The sequence below is a fragment of the Phasianus colchicus genome, chromosome 5, assembly GCF_987193195.1.
Source record: "Phasianus colchicus chromosome 5, bPhaCol1.hap1.1, whole genome shotgun sequence".
In the NCBI taxonomy this organism is placed as follows: domain Eukaryota; kingdom Metazoa; phylum Chordata; class Aves; order Galliformes; family Phasianidae; genus Phasianus; species Phasianus colchicus.
In genome coordinates, this window is record NC_143440.1 from 56,399,214 (window position 1) to 56,421,940 (window position 22,727).

A 22,727-nucleotide genomic window follows, 5' to 3' on the forward strand; every position below is an offset into this window, starting at 1 on the left:
AGGCATGTGAATTAAAGCATTGCAAGACCATGCAAATCTAATGCTTTTCCGCAACATAAAGACAGTAGAAGGTGGTGTGTTAAGGGACTTCATGCTCTGTATTCAGCAGAGCAGCAACTTCAGGAAGACTCTTCTGATGATCTGCCGTGACCTATTGCAACACACAGGCCACACAACAGCTCAGGGTGCTTACTTTCTAGATGCACATCAGTTCCTTCTGATTAAACCATGGCACAGAGCTGTGGAACCACTAATCTGTGAGAAACTTCTCCCTCCAGAGAAGAGCTAACTGGAAACAGCCCTCAGGCTGATGTAAGCATTGAGTACATGGGGAGTCTCTGTCCTTAGGTGGCTTGCCCGAGCCCATTAATTTGTGTGTGTGTGTCCCCCATTTATACAAGCAATGTTTGTATGAAAGGGGAAAGCAGGTCAGCCCAGTCGGCTTGCTACCATCTGCTTTTATTCAGAGTTACTCAAGATCAGTGCCAGTGGGATCAGTGCCCATTTAAGGGGTTGATTGTGTGTATTTATTTTTTGCTCTTTACAATGAAGGCAACAGCAATTACTGTAAGTTTGTAAAAGTGCACACAAATCATAATACACAATACAAAGCTGCTTCAGTCAGATCCTAGCATGTTTACAAATCCTCCACAGGCTGTGAGAAAGACTGCTTTGGCACAACAACTTGGATAGCCTGGTGAGGAGCACGTTAGTGCCCAGGAGATCTCAGGCTGTATCTGATACTTGCTGTCAAGAGCACACCTTGCCTGCTGTGCATGGCATCTCCAACAGATCCACCACCACATGAGAACCGTGCACAAAAGTGGATGAGCACCAGGGAAATTAGCAAAGCTGCTGTAACCTACTTATGTGAAATCCCTCTTTGCTCCTCGACTGGCTTACAAAGGGTGGATTTATACTACTGGAAAGTGGAGCTGGTAAAAAAATAAAATAAGAAATCAGAGGTAAAAAAGCCAGAATGGAAATAGAAATTTCAGGCCCTCAGATAGAAACGCATAGGAGTGGATATGCAGCACCAAGAGACACTCTTCATTTATAGAGAAGTCTTCCTAGAATCTGCCTCATCACCGAGAGTAAAAGATACAAAAAAACCCACAAAGAAATAACAAAGCTTGTTATTGACAGAGACAGCACATTCCTCAGGTACCACACTGGGTACCACGTGATACTTTGAGGCAAAAAGGACATACAAAATCTGGAAGGTGCATTGGATGACTGATGCAGCAGTTCCATGGATTTCCAGCTTCCCAGTATGAAATGGCCATTATTACCAGCACATTATAACCCCATGCACAAATGAAACACCACACTGACTTGATTTTGCCAGTGCCCTAAACTTTCAGTTCATGATACATAAAATGTACTTGTAGGGTTACCACAGGATGAGATCACCTGCAATCTTTAAAAAACTAAGCTGAAGGAGAGAATCAGATGAGAATAACAAATATTTACATTGAGAACCAATAGATCTGAAAAAAGTAAAAATCCAAGTGTTTCACAGGCTCCAGAGGAAGTGATGATGTGAGTTTGAATGAGTTTTTCTTTTCCTTTTGCCAGAAAAGCCCCACCTGGTGCTGGAATTTTGGTGAATATTCCTTCTGCTGCATACAGACTAAAGGAAGGACTTGGTTACAGGAACGTATCCCAAACCTCAACAAAATGTGTGTAGTTCAAGCATAAATATCCATTCAAAAGTGAGAGTATTGCCTTTGCATACACTTCCCACTGCAAAAAACCTCAGCACGAGGTCAGAAGAAGTGACCTGGCACTTCTGTGCCTTTTAAGGAGGCATGCAGTAAGAGAAGAACTCTAAGAAGTAACTTTCAACCTCTTAGAAGCTGAAGAAAATCCCAAAGTGACCAAAAATCTAATGCATGTACACCAAAGAGAGAAGGGAAATGAACTTCAGAGGAGAGCATCTTCTTTAGTCAGCCAGTAACAAACCCTCACACTGCAAAGCAATAGAAGCTTACTTGGTCATTTTCCAGTATAAACGGTACATATTTTTTAATTTTCTATTTCTCTTCTGATTTTTTGTATTAATTAAAGTGCCTTTTGCCTGAAAAATAATTGAGGCAGCTCACTGGGGAAAAAAAAAAAATCAATGTAGATATAAAATGGCACTTAACAGCTATGTAATATTTACAAAAGCAAGCCATTCAAAGCTACTGTCCTCCAAGTCCTGTAACACAGCCACATACCTACTCACAGCAATTCAAAGTAGCAACTCTGACGTGTGGCTGCTGAGGATTTTACGTGCAGATATTATGCCAAGTGCTTTCTTACTACAGAGCTGCTTGTTTTGTAATGCCGTGCAACTACTGTGGTCACACATGCAGAAAAAGCAAATGAATCCTGTTTGAGAAATGGTGTTCTAAGCCACGTGGATTACCCAAAAGCCAATGGTTACTTACAGAAAAGGCAGAGTTTCCATGGGAAACGCAGCTTTGCATTTCCTGACTTGCCTGAATGTAAAATATATTAACTGAATTAAGGCAGTGAGCTACCTGATATCACGGGGAGGTAACTGTATAGGAAAAACAAGAGTCTAACTAAGCCAGAAATAAAGAGTTCTGAAGAGCCACGGGAAAACAAAACAAAACAACAACAACAACAACAAAAAACCACACAAAAACTCCACAGAACAAACATTTGCTTGTCATATGCCATAATTATACCTAATTGGTTTCATAACTGTAATTTCCAGGATTTTATCTCAGAAATTAGTCGAATTCAAGGAACAATGTAGGCTATGCAAAAACTACTCCTACTTCTTGGGTTGTGGTGGTGCTCTGCCTACAGCATGAAAGAACAGCTCTGTTATGCTTCACTAGCTGCTATTTTCAGGGTGGTTTGGACAGTCTTGAGCAAAAATCTTGAGAGATTTTCAATCCAAAAAAGGAAACATCGGGGTATTAAAGAGAAAGTAAACTTTCAGTAGAGCTGTTGTTAAGAGTTTGACCAAAACAGTTCCAGTTTCAAGAAAAAAATTAAGACCTTTGGCCTTATCCTCATCTTCTTCCTTCCTATTGAAGGATCTGTTGGAGATTTGCCTCACACCATAGTAGTTTTAAGAAAAAATAACCCCATGCCTGCCTCAAAGCAATTTCAGGTCAACGAGGAGAGACAAGAAATTATTTAGTTGACAATTTTCAACTGAAATACGACAATTTTCACTTGCACAATGGCAGTGTGAACAAAGTAGAAGGCCATGTTTAGAACTGAGCAGTGACTCTGGAAGTTTGTTTGTTGTTTTGTTTGTTTTTATATCAATTGTTTAATGACTTCTTGCCCTCTCATTTCTTTATTGCACAGATCATCTCCTCCACAACAGTTGTGCAATCCTTCTGTGGCAACAAAGGCCAACTGCTTTGTTTTCCAATATTACTTTCCCATGTACTTATGGCTGCCTGACTATAATTCACTTATGGCTGCCTGAGTATAATTCACTAGCTGAAGATAAAAAGGAATTATTATCATGAAGTTATGCACTCTAGATTGCATTCTGTGACTGTGCTGTAGAAAAATTATTAAGAAACATCTACCTCTTCATTCTGAGCTGCTCAAGTGTTAAAATGCTCTGCAGCCAAGCACTGCCACCTGTTCTTTCATTTTAATTTAAGAATTCTCAATTATGTTAATGCAAACCCAAAAAATGCTTGTATTCTGGAAATATGTGCATTTACTAACCACGACAATTATTATCATATTAAATTCATGAAGATATATGAAAGACTGGTATAAAGATTAAAGGTTATTATAAAGCCAGAAATACATATGCATGTATATTATATGCTACAAATATATGTTTTCAAACCACTGTCTCCACTATGTCTAGAGAAGGCACACATTTCAATTAATAATGCATTCTGGCTTTATTTTCAATTGTAACTTTCAGGAGACATTCCCCTTTCAGGCATGATATTGTAACAGTCCTACTGAACTTCAGCTTTCATTAAAGGACATCAATCAACAACACATGTTTGCTGCAGACCACAGAACATTCTTGACCAACAAAAGAAAGTTCTATTATGCATGTACTTGTGACCACACACAGAAGATAAATCAGATCTCGTCACGTATTTATCAGTTATGTAAAACAAATTTTAAGTCCACAACAAATTCTCTTTTCTCGTCACACTCTGAATTCACACTTCATCTCAGGGCTCTGGATTTTTTGAACCCTAATACTGATACAACCACTTATCCTTTAAGCTTTAAAAAAGACCCAAATGATTTTCCCTCTGGAATGCTTCTCCATTTGCAAGCAGATATTCACTGTCCCTTGCTATCTCAATAAAGGCAACTGTTTGACATGGAGTTTAGCAAACAGGGGGCTTTGATCTTACAGTAACAGATGTGCTTAATTTTAAGATCTCGTATTTACTTAAACCCATGTATACTTATCAAGTTGCAAGTTTTCTTTTTTCTTTCAAATGATTCTTCTTAATTTTACCCTCAACTTTTTGACTGATTAAGTTCAGTGTGGTAAAGATTGCACAGGCAAGACCTTCTGTGCTTACAACTGACAGACAGTTGTTTCCATTTGCAAATCCTCTAGATTTTTCATTGGCTCATTAAATATGTATATTGCAAATGAGATTTAAATTATCATTGTATATAAATCAACTTCTTTGGTGCGTTCCTTGCAAAGAAAATTGACTACTGCCATCCTGTGGTTAAATGCTTTCCTCTGACAGCTATACTTGGACTGGGTCCAAATAATTTCTATTATTATAGTACAGGTAATTTTCTTTATTATTTCTTAAAGATAAGTATTTCAGAAAGCAACAGATGTGATAAAAAGATTTTATTCCACTTCCAGCTGTCTCCAGTGCTCGACTCAAAGATGCAGACCAGAAGTGCTGCCTTGCTGGGGCTTTAAGCCAAAGCTGAGGTGTAAAGGCATGAAGTACAGTGTTTAGGAAAACCACCCAACCCTTCCCTCCTCCTCCTCTCTGATGCTTAACAGGAAGTGGTGGAGAAAAAGAAAAAAAAAGAAGACATAAGTGTAACTACTAGCAAGGAAGACTGCTTTTGAAGCTGGGAAAGGAGTTCATCCAGGAAGGCAGATGTGCTACACGATTTCCTTTTCTGCAATTTAGAGGTTTACTGGAAATTCACTTTCCTCAAACAATTCTGAATTTCTGAGAGGCTGAGGAAAAGCACAGTTCTTCCTATTAGAAAAAGTCATTGTCACATTTTCCATTAATAATAATAATAAAAAAAAGGAGGTTAACTCTTATTTAGTACATAAAATCTGTTTATCCACTAGCTTAGAAACATATGCTCATAAATGTCCCATATAACGTACCAAGGTGTGCCACTGCAGTTCTGGGAGCTTTCCCACTAATTGTGCATAGAAGCTAAGTTTTACATTACTCATACCCTTCTTCTTTATATGTAATCCACAGTTTTGCAATTAGGTTCCAAGTCCCATGACCATAACATTGGCTGAGGGCTTTTCTTCCCACTTACAAACAGTTGAAGCATAACAATTCCATCAGAATTACACTTCTCTTGGATTTTTTTTTTTTAAATAACTAAATGAAAGAAGTTCAAAGAGTAATTTTACAAAGGCTTGCAGGAAGAATTTGTCTACACAAGGGTAGAGTAATTATAATTGCACGTGTAGCAGACCTGCAGGTTTTTAGATTCCTGCTCTTAGCACTTAAGATGAAAACTGCTACATCTCATTTTACCACCTCCACAAGCTTATTATCTGCTAAAATAATGAAGTTCATGTTATTCCAACACTGCCTCGAACTACAGTAAGCAAGAAACATTCTCATGTAATGTCATTAATACTTTTAACAAAAACTGTCAAATAATCTCTAGAAATAGAAGGGTTATGCTTAGATAATAGCATCCCTCAGAAAAGAAAGTCACTATCTGTTACACGCTAGCTTGAAACTCATTTTAAATCAGGCCATTTTAACACTGAAAATATCTATTTTTTCCACATTTGCATGATCCTAACACTCCGCACTCTTTCAGTTTGCCTCCAGTACCCCTGCATTTTCTCACACACGTGAACTGCTGCCATCTATCACTGCATTATGAGTACTTTGTTTACTGAACAGCAATTAACGATTCAGTTGACAGCATCATATGCACACTGTAAAGCTCTTGGCAAATAGAAGTTTAAATAAAGACTTAATGTCAAGGATTCATAGCATCACAGAATGCCTTGGGTTGCAAGGGACCTCAAGGATCATGAAACTCCAACAGGCAGGGCACCAACCTCCATATTTAATACCAGCCCAGGCTGCCCAGGGCCCCATCCAACCTGGCCTTGAACACCTCCAGGGATGGGGCATCCAATGATGATGTTACAGACATCTGCCTTTCCAACTTTTCCAGAGCACCCCAGCAACTACCAAAACTATGAATACGGAACAAAAACAACTTTTAAAACATCGGATCTTCATTACACATGACTACACAACAACATTTAAAAGTGGTGTGCTTAACTGAAAGAACTACGTTTGCTTATGCACAACTTACCTTCTTCTTGCATCTCTTCAGACTTCCTTCTCACATGAACAACTCGAGGTCGCACAACTCGTGCATCTCCTTGGCTTTCTTCCTATGTAACACACATTAAAATCATATTAGAAAACCGACTTTTTATTTAAAAGCACAGTGAAATTATGCGGAGCTTCAAGAAACATCCAAAGAGGTTTTTAAAGATTCATTAAAGGTTATGCACTTGTTCTACTTCCTTTCAGCTTCAAAAGAATTCAGATCTGAATTAGCTGACTGCAACTCTAATTTCTCCGGAAAGATGATGGCAAAGTGCCAGTTAGACCTGCAGACATAGGAGAGTCCTTTAACTCCTACTCAAAGAATGTGGCAGAGAGAACTTAGGATTTCTCTGGCTTTCTTCCATACCCAAGACTTCACTATGGGTATTAACCTACTGGATAAAAAGGGGAAGTTGAAAGGGAAAAGAAAACTAAAGATTTCAGTGCATGGCTGCAAAACACGTGTCAAGTATAAGATATACTTCTTCAACACTGTTTTAAAAATTGTTTTACTGCCTTCCTTACATTCTTTGGAGGATGTATGTCTGTAACAATGCCCATGGGAAAACAGCAACAAACACTGCGTGTGCCAAGAAGGAAAAATCACACTGGTCGAATACACTTGGTTCTTGTGTGTTATGTATCTGGAACAGAAACTACATCCCAAAAACATTCCATTACACATACGCAGGAAACATGAAAAATACAAAGAAAGTTACCCTGATTTTGGCTGGGATAGAGATCATGGTCTTTGCAGAGATTGAGGCTGTCAAGAACGGTGCACAGAGGCTTAGAAGACTTAAGCCTTCTTTAGGACAGTCAAAATTGATTTATTCTGTTATTCTGTTCATATTAGAGATTAATATGAATTTTTAAATGAAGATTCTTAAAGAAGGATGAACATGGGAAAGATTATAAATTTCTGCATATTGGATTGAGCACATGGATCATTTGGATAGGACAGAATTGCTGTTTGACTTCTGAGAAGCAAGAGCATGGGTATTATCTTGAAGACCTGATGACCAAGTACTAGTGCTATTTTTCTCCCCAAAAGATAAAAAGGAAGAAAAGTATACTTCAGTTCCCTAAGAGAAACTTTCTATAGTATAAGCCACAAGTGAGAGAGTTAGCCAAAAATAAGAAAATATTTGTCTGGCAAACAATAAGCATGATTTCACCATGCAATCAAGGCTTTCCATTCCTTTCAGCCAAAACCTATCTCCTATGATACAGAGAATATCAGCAGTAATGATACTGGTTGTCATGTATTTAATGGCCATGTAAGCCAGTGTTGCAGGAATCAGAAGGAACAAAAGAAAAAGCATTCAGTCACTCTCTGTTCCTGGCTGCATGAACATGTTTACGCTCCTCGGTGAACAAAAGTTGGAGAATCCTACATTAGTGGATAGCACATCATCTCTGTAACAGTCACAGAATCATAGAATGGCCTGGGTTGCAAAGGAGCACAATGCTCATCCAGTTCCAACCCCCTGCTATGTGCAGGTCGCCAACCAGCAGCCCAGGCTGCCCAGAGCCACATCCAGCCTGGCCTTGAATGCCTCCAGGGATGGGGCATCCACAGCCTCCTTGGGCAACCTGTTCCACTGTGTCATCAACCTCTGAGTGAAAAACCTCCTCCTAAAACAAGCACAAATGCATCCTCATCAGCACAGGGGTGAGCTGAAGTTAATAAAAATTAATATATACGTGTGTCTGAGATCAAGCTGGTATTCCTCAAGGTTTGGCGTGAGCTCAGGCACCTCTACACACCATGACCTCCTCTGCTCACAATTTAAAGCAGACAAGGGAAGAAAACATCATTTTCTGAAAGCAGGAAGGTCCACCTTAAAGTCTCATGGAAATGTGATTGAAGGCTACCAATGTTACAGAACATTAAATGTATATATTAAAATATACTGACAAGTGTTCATTTGAAGTGGTTTTGTTTTAGTTTAATGTTTGTTTTGTTTTAAAAACTTGTAAATTGAACTGAGGTGCAAGTAGAAGTTGAGAGATAACAGAATCATAACCTACAATTATGAATTCCTGGAATGTTAAAAAAAAAAAGCTATTTATTTTGAAATACTAAAAATGAAAGCTAATGAGAATACCAAAGTTATAATCCCACTCACCTAGTTTGCATAAAAACATCTCTACTTACATTAAAAAAATTATGAAAGTATTTTGCAATTGACTTTCTAACAACAAATCGGGGACTTGGAATGATTTAGGTTTATAATTTTTGAAATGTTTAGCCATACAAATATTATTTTCAATGCTCGTGTCCCTCCCATGAGGGCAAAATGATTTATCTAGAACAGGAGGAGCCCACTTTCATCTTAGTCATTCTGTTGCTTCTTAGAGTAGGAGTGTAAAGGTAAAGTGGCCACAAACAGCAGTTAATTCCTGTAATGTTACAAAGGAATGCCCAGAAGGGGTCAAAATGAAGATGCATTTAATCTGACATCCTGTCTAACAGTGGCTAAAAGCACATATAAATCTCATAAAAGTCCAGCACCAGAATGGAACAGCAGCCAAGGAATTTGGGTTGATAAGAAAATTCCTGTGTGACTTAAGCCATTTATTTTGGAGTGACCATGTAGATTTCACTCTTCATGACTGAAAGGCATTGCTGTCCCACATGAAAATATAACGCTCCTTCTGTTGGTCAGAATCTGACCCAGACACCTGTGAAAGGTAGCAAAGAAGTGGCAACTGTATGGCAGCTCCACACTGCTGTCCACAACCTTTCTGAAACAAAGATCCTGTTCAGACAGATTACAAAAACAGCCCAAGTTTTGCCATACTAAGTCCTAGCATCGAGGAGGAGCATTCCAAGTTAAATCAGAACCAAGTTCTACAAACTCAAGATCCAGTCATAGATCTGATACATCCCTAAGAGAAACCAGGCAAGAGGTTCATCACTGTTACTTGGTATATAAGTGATGTTGAAACAAGCTTTTGTACTACCTAGAGTAGAGAAGGATGCACAGATCTAGTGAAGTTCTCACAGAGCATGGTTTTGCCCCACGCAGGGCAGATGTGCACACCTAGAATAGATAACCAGAGTAAACATCAGAGAAAAGCTAAAAATCTAGCCCATGAGAAAATGTGAGTTAGAGCCTTTTATCAGGAACACCCACATCTAGGAAGAGAATATTTTATTTGGGAGAGAACAAGACCAACAAAACCACACACACAAAGTGTGGATTTGTTTGCTTGGTTTGGAGGGAGGGTGGGTTTTATATGCCAGCAGGCAAGAAAAACCACAACAGCCTGAGGGTTCAGATGCAAAACGAAGTTTCTAAAGATGAGATAATATACAAATGTATGTACATTTTCTCTCTATGAAAGAGACTAGGTCAGATCACCTTACATTTCTTGCATGGGTGAGACTATGCAATGTGGGTCTTCTTACACATGGTACTTCCATTTGACTGTACCCAGGAAAACAAAAATCCATCACATCAGCTAATTCTTCAGTGTAAGAGAAGCAGATCTCACTGGTATCCTTATCTGGTACTAAAAAGGAGGAAACATACTCCCTACACTCTCTGCCTGTTATTTTTGGCTAGCCAAAGGATAACAAGGATACAAACTTCACCCCAGCAGACAATGCTGCTTAACAGAATCCAGTCTTGCCTGTGAACAATTATTCAAACAAAAAATAATATGTTCTGGTGATCTCAAAGTGAAGATCATACACCATGTCAAATCCTCTTTGAAGATGCAACACATCACATCAGATGACATACTTAAGAACTGCTTGGATACCAATGGCATAATACAGATCAAGACTCAAAAATATAAAACCAGGGAGTGTTAAATATAAGATATTTTTGGCTGTTTTAAGTATAGAATATCAGGAATGGACAGAGTGCATCCATAAACACATCAACCATAGTAAGTATATTATTACTTTCAAGCACACTGTGAAGCTTAATATATTAAAGAGCAATCTGCCACAACATTTTTGGCTTCTGCCACATGCTATTTAAATTTACATTCACTTAGCAAGAAAACCATCATCTCTAGGTAACAGCTCATATTAATAAGTAGCAAAGGATTAACTCTATAGGTCTCAAGCAGAGAACAGAATCTTTCAACAGAATCTTTCTCTACCTTCCAGTATTGTAAAGTACATCATTTACTCCCTTTCCAATCCTCCCCCTGCTATGACAGCCAAAGCTCCTGAAATGCTAAATCACTGGTTTACAATGAGGAGGACCAAACCCTTACTATCACTTCCTTTTCCATGTATTTCCCACATTATTTTTCTGTAATTGAAGTACTGTACCATTGGAATACCCCATCTTAATGGAGTTTGTATACTATTAGGACCTGTGAGACTTGCTAAGCAGAGAGGAGGTAACGAAAAGGTAAAAGCGGGTCTGAGCCTAACAGAAAGTAAATTGTTGGATTCTGATGCAGTAAAAACCACAGAATCATTTATTACACACGTATACTTTTAACTTCAGCTTCTGAGTTGAATGTGTCACTTCAAACACATCAGTTCTGTGACAGTCATGTTAAACATGAAAATTTATTTTCCTAGGCTCTGTTTTGCACTTTCTGACCAGTGAGAGAAAAGCTTCCTTGAGTTTACCTGAGAGGGACCCTTTGGGAGAGATGCCTCTCTGCAGCTTGGTTGGGCAGCTTGCAGAACAGGATTTGACATGGGTTGTGATTCCAGTTCAGCCACAAGCATTGGACCATGACTTGTATCAGCATCTCCAAGAATTTCTGCTGAGGGAGAAAGAGGAAAAAAAGATTTGCCATCTGTTCTAACATGGCCATAACCATGATATGCTCAATGAACTTTTCCACAAGTATGGGGAAGAGTGCAAAGGTGTCTTTGTGAAAATGTTTCACTATTTTTCGTGAATGAAAAGAAACCTGTATATACTCTATCTTCAACTGATAATCTGCTATATAATGCAGCACTTACCATTTTTTGCAGTCTGAAAGTGTGTAAAGCATCTTCATGAAAAATATACTGACAGATCATGAACTAATTTTAGCCTTCTGCTATCATACAGAGCCAAAAAAGGAATTTTAAGTCTAACTACAATTACTGCTTAAGTAACTGTAACTATTGTTCACTTTAAGACTGTGTGTCACGTTTCATTCCCATGTTAGTTTTTATAACTTCAAGCACTGAAAGCAAAGATTTCTAAAGACAAGACTGATCATCAGGATGCTGCTATACACCTAAGTACATAACACCTTAAATAAACATCCCAAAAATTGACGTTAAGTTACCATAATAAAAAAGTCATAAAATTGAAGATGGTGATATACACACAGTCCCCAGCATTCCTGGAAGATGTTTCAACAAGTGACTCATACTGACAGAGAAATCCACTAAAAGGTTACATGTACAGAGACACTGGTGAAAAACAGAACTTTTATACCCACTGGTGTAACAATTGCTTCATTTTATCCCTAAACATCATTCTGAAATAAAATATTGAACTCTCATTGTGGTGATCAGGATATAGTTCCTAGTCCTGACTTGTGTTAGACTGAAGGACATGGAATCCTGCAAACCAGAGGGCAGATACAGAAAATTTGGAAGAAAAGTGGAAATAATCACAGATTTTGCCCTGCCCCCATTAAGGATCGATTATTTCTTAGGCAGCATTGACTTTAAACAAAATTTTAAAGGACAGACAGTGGGCAGGGTGAATTAAATTACATAGCTATTAAAAAAAAAACCAAATACACGTTGCATAGGTATAAACACATTATGCCAGATGTAGCTACAAACAATCCAGATGAGAAAGAAATATCCCCAATAGACAGGTGTCTTGGTGTCTGTCAGCTATCCATAAAATCCTAAGCACCATCAGAAAATCACAGCAGGTTGATTTTGATCACTAGTGATGACTGTACTCTACCATTATTAAACAGGTGAGTTGGAGAAAGGGATGGCAACATCATCTCATCTTTTTCCAAGGAGTACCACGTAATAAATATCCAAAAAGCATTCAACAAACTACTTTCAAGTAGAAGTTGGGCAGTGTATAACATTCCAGAATATATTTTCCAGGCTGACAGTGATGTAGTTGGCCCAAAATATCAGGTAACAGCTAGCTTAACATTCTATAAACAGATAAAATGTGAATCCATTCAGTGCTAAACAAATACTCTTACTGCTCTGAGATCATTTTTGCTATTTGTTCAGCACATTCAATTCCAGTCTATTTCCTAGTGGTTAAGGGTTAATAGTGTGAGATACACTTCTCTTGTCAAATTCATAGATGTGGAAATTAAAGAAGAAGAAAAACAACTGTTTGAATGATTCAGTTTATGCAACTTTTGATGCATCAGTACAATCATATCTGTGTTATTACAGCTTAATAATGATTTCAGTTTACTTTAATCGTTTGTAAATCCATTTTCAACAACACTTTCTACAGGCTTGTAGCAGGTTAACTAAGTACAGAATATTCCAAGTATTTTCAGATAACAATGCAGAGTCCAGGATAGAAAGATAAAGGAGAGGAAGGAATAATCACTGCTTATTAGCATTAGTTGTAAAATAAGTGAATTACTTTCCCTGCTTTAGCATAGCAAAGTATCTCCATGCTACCTTGAACAATTCACTATGCCTGCCTCAGTTTCCCATCTGGGAAAAAAAGAATTTCTATACTGTAATAGGAATGCTACAGATTTAAATTTATTACAGCTTATGAGACACTGCAAGATCACCCTGATGGTGTGATAAAAGCAGTGAGGAGGAGTGTCATGTAACAGGACAGAGAGAAATCACTTCACCTGCCAGCCTTAAAACCTACCCTATGGAGAGCAACTTCAAGAATGCTCAAAGTAAGTGTTTCTGAGATCTGAATTTGACTTCAGAGAATAAAATACATATTTTGATAGTCAACTTTTTTATAGGCGAGTACTTAGTGTGATATTTCTTTCCAATTGTAGACTAGTACAGACTGAGAAGAGAGGAGACAAATCTTGATTTAAACCAATCCAATTCTCTGAATAAAAATGCTAATCCTCTCCCCACAGCAATTGCTATTAAGTTTTTAATACTGTATTTTGAGCACACTCTCTAAAATTACTTCAGATGCTGTTACAGGAATCCATGTAAATATCTCAGAGAATAAAAAGCAATCAAATTGTACCTGCAGTCTGGGTAAGCTGTCCTGGTGATGGAGAACGTGATCCCTGATACGGTCTGTCCTCAGAAGTTCGAGCAGTTGCATGGTCCATATCTACTGGGTGTCCCATGAGGATTCTCTCTGCTGCTCTGCTCAGCCGAGGTCTTTGACCTTCACTGAGCTCCCCAAGACTATCATCAGAATCCTACATGGAACAGCAACATCAGAACAGCAGGTTTAAAAATTGCATCAACCCTTAAAGCACGCAAAACACAAGTCTGAACTAGCAATTAATAAAGGTAGCTAAAACTATCATCTCACTGGATCTGAAAACAGGATTTATGTTGATCAGTGCTGGACTGAAAATAATCACTGGTGAAGAACATCACTTATTTCGTTAGCTGTGTTCCAGTGTGGCAAGAACCTGAGTTATATTTTGGCACAGAAGTCTTCAATGTTACAGATGTGTCCATAGTTAACTGTCAGATCTCATAACATTGGAAGCACCTAAAAGCTATTGCATGTTAGATAAAAAGTTTAGATTTTAATTAGGTTTGGATGGGTGGTTCTTTAGTTTCTGACGTGCAAAACTGCAGAGAGAAAACAGTTAACTTGCTTCTATGCAGGAGAACAAACAGGCTGAATATACATACACACACATGCACAGACTCATTTTAAGGCAATACTTGCAACATCAACGAGAAAATTCTTCTCTGATACACAGGGAGGTACATGTGCTTGCACACTGCTTGCCAGAATCTGCAGAGAAATTTATTAGCTCCTTGTGTGGACAGACTGAGAAGTCTGTAGCTATGGGAAAGCCAGCAAGCAAATTAGATGCATTTTTAATTGGCAGTGCTGATGAGAAAATGTCACTGCAATTAGTCAGACTCAGAGCTGACACTGGAGAAAGCCATTCTTTTAGTTCATCCACCAGAGCTCATTAAACAAAAAAAAGACAGACAAAGGAACAGTTACAGAGGTGAGTGAAGTTAGTAATTATTTAGACTAAACTGACCAAGACAGAGGAAAGAAACTGCATATGCATCACTAAAATGTAAAAGAAAGATCTGTCCTAAACAAAGGTGTTCATTGACAATGTTGCCATATTCAAAGTTCACTTCCTTTAAACATTCCTCCAGATAGGTCAGTTAGACACTCAATCCAAAGTACTATTTTCCATATAGAAAATACCCAGATGTGTTACAACAAATGACTTTTGCTCTTTGTGATGCAGTTATATTTTTCTGTTAGTCTGCTTTTTCTGCCAAGCAAATATGAATATGTTGAGGTTTTGTTCCCAGATCAGTATCAACAACATATGCAAGAGCGCATGAAAGCATTTGCTGACATTCTTCATAGCAGCCACTTGAATGTGTTAGGCAGGTATGTGCAATGAACCTGTAATGCTAAACATGCCAGCTACATTGCTGAAGTGACAGAAAACTTCCCTGATGTTCAAAAGGACGAATCTGATGCAGTGAAACAGGCAAACATGCTCCTTGCAAATTAGGTATGTGTGATACTCTGCACAGCTACCTTATAAAGACAAGTAACCTTCAGTAGTTTTAAAAGTTTTACATGAAAACAGAGACTCAAGTGAAGCGGGATCACTTCCAGCAAGGATCAAAGTATATGAACTTGTTCTATAGCCAACAGTAAGGATAAGCTTGAGATTTCATAAGCTTGACATTTTATTTACTTTTGAGTCAGAAAGTATCCCTTCAAAACTCACACGCTTGCTGCAAGGAAAAGGACAGTAAGTTACCTCCAAATGGTACCTTCCCTCTTGTACAGCAACAGGTGCTTGATTTAATTTGGCTAAAAGAGCCAGAACAGGATCCCTGTGATAGCCTTTATGGCTTCTTCTCACCACCTGCCCTTCACTAGGAGGATCATAATCCTAAAACAAAGGAACAAAATCCATGTAATACACAATCCAAAACTATTCTCGTGTGAACCTGAATCATTCTTAAACTCACAATTAAGCTTTTTTCTTTTACAAAGGAAGTTATTACAGTTTCCACATTCAGAACTTTTGTCTGAAAATAACTGACACACTGCTTTCTCCTTTTTTATACTCAGAGACGTGCACAGTCTTGGAAAATGCTTGATGCATATGATTGGCATACTTTGAGAAGGGCAGGGTCTACTTTTAAGTTTTCATGTCCAGAGAACAGCCAAGGAAGTGGAGAATACCTTCACTTCAGACGCTTCCACGTCAGAAAAAAAACACTACTGATGCTTTAAGCAGCTTTAACTAATTCCAGTCTCAATTAACCTACTTTAATAAACTAAGCACACAAGCAATTAAAAGATAGCTTAGAGCATAGCAATGTTCCCCTCTGCTTAAGATGTCTTAAAGTTAAAAAAGCATAGAAATGAAAATGCATATTAGCCATCTCTCGCCTACTGGCAGAAGGTATATAAACTGTATATTACTTTTAATTTATTTTTAATATAAATTAGTTTGTATAGTGTGCTTTTTTCTTAGGAGCTCTGAAGTTCCAAGCATATTTGTAAGTATACAGTTTTAAAAGTGTAAATTTTAAAACATTATAAGTGAAAATGCTTAAAGACATCCAATTTACCATTCTGCTTGAAGCAGATTATCACTTTAAATCAGCTTCCTTGTTAAACATTTCCTTACCATTTCATTGGCATCCTGTAAAGTACTTGTTAAGCTTTCAGTGAGGTTTGGAAAAGACAGTCCTCCTTCTGTTAAGGTTAAAAAATGTTTTAAGTTATAAATACTAAAAAGCATAGCATTTGTATAAAAGCAAAGGTCACATTCCTCAATAATTGCAACACTGTGCTTCAGTAAATTGGGAAATTCTCACTTCTGGATGTGAAGTGTATAACAGACATCCGACTTCCAGTAAATCACTCTTACACTTAGCTTTCAGTAAAAACTTAGTACCACAACGGACTCATGCAGGACAGTCCAAATTATTTACCAAGTTGATTTTATGACTGAATAGGAGATTTTTTTTTTCTTTTTACTAAGTTGGTTCATTTCATGACAAGAAGAGCAAGGATGTCTATCAAAGAAATCCACGAACATAAAGTGAAATTTAAAGGTCAGCCTCGCAGTTTTATCTGACAGAGCATGAAATGTAATTTCAGTTGATTGGAAGATAATTCTGTAAAGGAAAAAGAAAATCCAAATTCTAATTTCCACAGGTTTGTTTGATTTGTTACCTCTCGCAGCCAGCATCTGGTCACAGCTGAAGAGAACCTCCCCTTCTGAGATGGGTCTGTCTGCAGTTTCTGTTTCTGTGAGGGTAGGACTGCTTTCCTGTGTGGACTGCTCAGAACTGTCTGTAGGTGCAGGTGATGGAACCTGTGGTTCACAAGGAAGCGACTGAAAGGGCCTTGGTGATGACTGCCAAGATGGTAAAATCAAGGCCTCTGGTTCCTCATCATTAGCCACAGACATCTCACTAAAATGTAAGAATATGCTTTGTGAATACACCCAAATGCATTGAATAGAATAAACCAAAGTATTAAATCAGTACTGAAAGGAATTTGCAAGTAATTTTTCAAGTGAAAGTACAGCATTTTACTGATTAGTCCAATAAATAAATTAATGAATTTTTAGCTATTAATAAAAATGTCCACATGTATTCTGAGACAACAAAGAAAATAAAATGCTAATAATAGAGTATTTCATTGTCACTACATTTACAATTGACAGTAACATTATCAATTTCATGTTTTTCATGGCAACAAATAAGGACAGTAATTCTGAGAAATGTCCATATTTCACACTTCCCCTCAAAATACAAGTCAAGCAATTCAGAAAAAAGGAATCCTGGTTTATTTCAATACCTCCAGGCATATACTTGAAGCAGTTCTCTACAGACTTTTTGAGGACATATTTATAAAGAATTGAGAAAACCACATAGCCTGGTAAACTCACACAGCTTTGGGATTGAATGTTTCTTCAGCTAACGGACTGGGTTTCTCCTCTTCCAGAGGAAGTTCTGCATCATCCCATGGGTTTGGAGGTGCTGGATTTTCCATTTTTGCAGCTTCAGAGGCAGGAGGGCTTGGTGTGATTATTTCAGGAGGCGTACTGATAGGGGTAATCACAGGTGTGCCAACACGACTAACAGCAGCTGGAATATCAGAGCCTGCAGGTGTGAAGACAAATCTCAGATCAGAAAGGAAAACAGGAAGACAGGCAGCTACTCAGTTCCCAGTAAGCACTTGTAATGTTTGTGATGCCTTTCTGATGGTCGTGATGAGACTAGGTGAAGATGAGTTTCTTTTAAGAATGGTGTAGGCATTTGAAGGAGCTAGAATAAAATTTCAATTCCTCACCTCCTTCAGCAAGGGAGACTACTCTGCATTTTAAAAACTATGCTGTTTTACCTGGGGAGCGTAAATTTGGTTCACTTAACACTGGGAACACAGGAAGAAGCAAAAGACAGTTACTTTCCTGATGTGAAAAGTGGAAGGACTAGGAAGGGTGGAAATCACACAGACCATAACAACGTGCATTAAGAAAACAGAACACTTAGCAGATAGATGTTTGCTTTTTTATACAAATTAGCTCATAATTCTTGTATTACATGAGCCCTCACTTGAATTAGAGCCTCAAGAATGTTTATCCTGAGATAACATGTCTTTGAAGAAGAAAATTAAAGACAGTAGATTAAAGCATATTTGTTCCTTCTTAAGTTCAACTGTTATTTTCACTACCTGCTTCTTTCATTTTTTCTTGTTCACGAGCATCCTCGCTCAGTTCTGTGATAGATGGGGAAGACTCTGGAGTTTTGACTGGAGGCATTTCTTTTTCTGAAGGTGGTGTTTGTGGTGGTGTGGCCTGAGGTGTTGGCAATGGAGTAGGCACAAGAGTCTCCTGAGGAAAAGAATTGTAACCACAGTTTTTATCTCAATGCAAAACTCCTATCTTCCAGAGTTAGGGTTGAGAGGAAGGAGGTTGAGAAGAGAGGAGTTATCACAAAACAGGAACAGTTGTTACTGAGATACGTGGCTCGTGACTCTAACTCCTCCACCTAAACATAAAGATGTACCAGCCTAAATAGTCTGCCTGGAAAAAAAACAAAACAAAACAAAACAATAAATGTTTTCTGACACTTTGTTAAGAAAATTATATAACCAGGCTGAGGAAGGCCTCCAGGCTCTTCTCCAAAGAATAAATCCTAGACTGATCGTTTGTATTATCAGCTCTTATGGGAAGTTGAGCATGTGAGCATATTCAGCAGTTCAACATGAAATCATGAACACTGAAGAACATGGTAACTGGGCTGCTGAAATTCAGATAAACTTCACAGAAAAAAAAACAAACAAAAATACAACAGAAGCCATCTATGGATAGCACAAAATTCAGTTCTTCCCCTCACAAACAAACTCTGTGCTCAGCCTTGAAATAAATAAATGAAAAAATAGATAAATATAGCATGCTGCATAGAGCACAAAGGAACTATATAAAAAGAAAGAAAAAAAACTGAGATAGGTTTTATCTTGTTTCTTTCTTAGGTATAATAAAGAATAAAAAAAATATGAAAACCACATACATTCAATTCTTCTGTCTTTTTCTGACATCTTTGCCTTGCACATATTTGAACCACAGTGCTACCAAAAAATTATCCCTTAGAGCTTCATTAGGAAAGCTTAAATAAAACAGACTCTTACCATCACAGCTGTTGTACTTGGAAGAACATTTGTAGCAGGAACTGCTTCCTGAGCCTGCCTGTTACCCAGCATGGTCGCAATTGTCTCGCTGAGCACTTCGTTGACTAGATGACTAATCATTTCTGAGTCCACTGGTACACCAGCATCAATAAAGAGCTGAAATCCTCCTCCACCTGCAGCTTCAACTGAAAATGAAGGAACACAAAGAACACATCCAGGCTTCAGTTCTTAAACACATCTACTGTACTGCAGCTGTGCATTTTACCCTGTATGAACATTTTCACGTTCCTTTGCAGAAAGTGATTTTTGTAGATTATATACAAAGAATATGTATACACAAAGAATAAATGATTCTATGAAAGAACATAGATAAGCAATTCTGGATCACAAAAGAGAACAGAGAAGTGCAGTGACATCACAGGAGAAATCTATTTGTCTCCCATTCTCACAGATTTATAAGGGAATTAATTTTTTTACACATCTATTAACAAAAGATAAGCAAATAAACATTATCACCTTAGCAAAATGCCACATGCATCCAGAATATCATTTAAATGGTCAATAGCAAAATTTGATTTGCCTAATGGTGCCTTTTATGTGTTTTCTTTTCTTTTTTTGAATATTTATTTCAACGATCTTATAATGCCTGCTCAGCCTCAGCATAAATTAAAGCATCCACTTTCGCATGTTAAAATTTCACTGGTTCAGCATTATCTGCTCTTAGGCACAGCCAAAACAGCTATCTACACAACTTGTTAAAATTAACCCACATTTGAAACAACCTATCTGCTGAAAACAACACCTGTTACTTACCAATGTCAGAGGTCACAGTCTCACTGTCTTCTCCCTCTGATGTGCTAACTCTGGGCACAGCTTCTCTCTGAACTGGGTACATCTCACTGATAATTTTTGCCATTATTTCTTGTTCCACCCTAGCAAAAGAGAATGTGTGTGGCTATCAGTGAGCACCAAGACACCTACCAGTGTACAAAGGAGCATTCTTGAAACAAAATGGAAGGAAGCTTAAAGGAAAAGAGGGGAAGAGAGAGGAGGGGAGAGGAAGAGAGGAAAGGTATTCTTCAGATTCATTCCTTCTTTCATATTCATTCTCCTGATACTTTGTTACATCTTAACTCACCAATTTATCAATTTGTTTTCTATAGTTTCTCTCCTTTCAATCCATTCATCCAAAATATCAGAAGACTGTTGAGGAACAGAAGCCACTGGAGGAAATGAAGGACCATTGTATGTTGGTACAGCAACTTTAAAATGTCCATTAATCTCTAGAAGAGGCTCTGTAAATTCTGGAATTTCATCCCTCTCTTCTTCCTGATCCTAATAAATAATTAGTAAATTAAGTTATAGTGCATTTTTGGAAAATAATGTAACTGAAGTAACTGTTAGATGTTTTACTTCAAGAAATGGTTACAACCACGTCATGGCACACAAACAACATGCTCCTTTTTTATTATGTTACAGCTAATTGACACAATTCTAAACCAAGCAAACCATAAATTTGCAGATGTATAAGGGTAGCAGAACAGCTAGGTAAAACATGACTTATATTACTTAAACAGGGCAGGGAGCCAATGGTAATACTACTACATGAGACATTTACTTGTGACATCATTCTGGTTTCATTAAACATACACTCAAGAAATAAATCTCAAAAAAAAAAAAAAAAAAAAAAGTTTAAGAAACTTTTCACATTTATTTCCTGGTTTAGCAGATATTTTGCTTTTCTTTATTGTTTCTTTTCTTTTAAAAATTCAAATTGTATTTTAAAAAGCAATCTGGTTGAAATACACATTCCCAGAAGCGAGCAGCATGAGTGTGTGGTCAGTCCAGACTCTAAGAAAATTCCCATCAACAAAGCCCAGACTTTAATAATTTACACACGTGTTACATGTACACTTACACTTCAGCTAACGTTGACTGGCCTTGTATTAGAAATGGAGGTTGGTGGCCCTGCCTGTGGCAGAGTGGTTGGAGCTTCATGATCCTTGAGGTGCCTTCCAACCCAAGCCATCCTATGATTCTATGAGTCTACGATTGCTGAAAAGTTTGAAAGCCATTTTTGGACAATCAGTTTACAAGAAATACCTGGAGAGACACTTTGAATTTCATCTCAATGCACTATATCTGGAAGAACTATAAGTTACTCTGTATGCTTTGCAGTGTTTGTTTCTGAAGATGTCATGCTTCTTTTTCCTCAGGATTCAGGACGAGAAGTGATGGCCTTAAGTTGCACAAGGGGAGGTTCAGGTTGGATTTTAGGAAACATTTCTCCTCAGGAAGAGTGGTGATGCAGTGGCACAGCTGCCCAGGGCTCACTATCCCTGGAGTGTGTTCCAGAACCATGGAGATATGGCACTCAGAGTCATGATTTAGAGGACATGTTGGTGATGGGTTGAAGGTTGGACTGATGATCTTAGAAGTCTTTTCTAACCTTAATGATTCTGTGACTCTGTAAGTCCCCAAAAGCACCAACCCATCATATTGTACCAAATGCCTCCTGACAGATGAGAACCTGCATCCTTCACTCAAAATTAAACCATCTCAAAAATAGCATAACTCTATGAAAATTGGGCATACTAAAAAAAGATGAAGAGCCAAGCCCTAAATCACTGGCGAGAATCTTGTGATATTGCATAAAAAGGTAGCTGATGTAAATCTACATTTAGTAAGAACGATCTCCAACTTAGCCAAAGGCAAAAAAGGTTTATTTTCCCTTTTTATTAATTCAATTTTAGTGTCTCCCCCACCCCCTCCAAAAAAAAAAAAAAACCCACAAATTTTTATTTCTGTGAATGAAAGAAAGGTGAGAAGAAGAAAAAAGATAGTAACTTTCCTTTTTCCTTCCTCATTCCAGCATCTATTCTACTTAATATACTGTGAAACTGAAAACTCAGATAGATCCATGAGGAATATAACAACAGATAGCCACTAGAGAGCTTCTGCAGCTTTAAATGGAAATAGGTTTTTCTAAAGAAAAGCTGTATCCTACAAAGCAGGAAAAAAGAAAATGTGTATTTGGGGAATCGCAAAGAAAGATCCCACAATTTTCTGCACTCATTCAGAAATAAGATGGTAAAGTTAAACTCAAAATGGCACCAGATGACTTCCATGCTGATAAGAAGTGCATTCTATTAGGATCGAAGTATTCATAACCATAATTCATTCTGACAGCAAACATAAAGATGTCTTTACCCAGTGTGTCATTATGCATTTTCTTCTGACTGCATTACTCCATACAGTTTCTTTGATGTTGTCTATTTAATATAATCTTTTCCTGAAAGTATGAAAGATGCAAACATCTGGATTAAATAAACCAAGTACGTACAATAAATCCTGCATATAATTAGTAACTTCTGACAAGCTTTCACAGTTCTCCTGC

General features: G+C 37.7%; 1 protein-coding gene across 6 annotated transcripts in view; it reads right to left on the reverse strand.

Moving 5' to 3' along the window:
* Positions 1-22,727, reverse strand: part of KIAA0586 (KIAA0586 ortholog) — a 65,198-nt gene that overhangs the window by 16,268 nt on the left and 26,203 nt on the right. For 3 of the 6 annotated variants that reach the window (XM_090141860.1, XM_031605365.2, XM_031605363.2), the window contains exons 19-29: positions 20,469-20,665; positions 20,144-20,262; positions 19,331-19,515; positions 18,374-18,533; positions 17,589-17,802; positions 16,868-17,109; positions 16,317-16,384; positions 15,435-15,569; positions 13,691-13,871; positions 11,155-11,294; positions 6,529-6,610 (exon numbers count right to left, since the gene is read on the reverse strand). In XM_090141860.1, the coding sequence (XP_089997986.1) occupies positions 6,529-6,610; positions 11,155-11,294; positions 13,691-13,871; positions 15,435-15,569; positions 16,317-16,384; positions 16,868-17,109; positions 17,589-17,802; positions 18,374-18,533; positions 19,331-19,515; positions 20,144-20,262; positions 20,469-20,665 (1,723 nt within the window). Of the gene's footprint in view, positions 1-2,667; positions 5,177-6,528; positions 6,611-11,154; positions 11,295-13,690; positions 13,872-15,434; positions 15,570-16,316; positions 16,385-16,867; positions 17,110-17,588; positions 17,803-18,373; positions 18,534-19,330; positions 19,516-20,143; positions 20,263-20,468; positions 20,666-22,727 lie in introns of those variants that run through there. The other 3 variants (XM_031605366.2, XM_031605364.2, XM_090141859.1) reach the window with 2 other exon arrangements.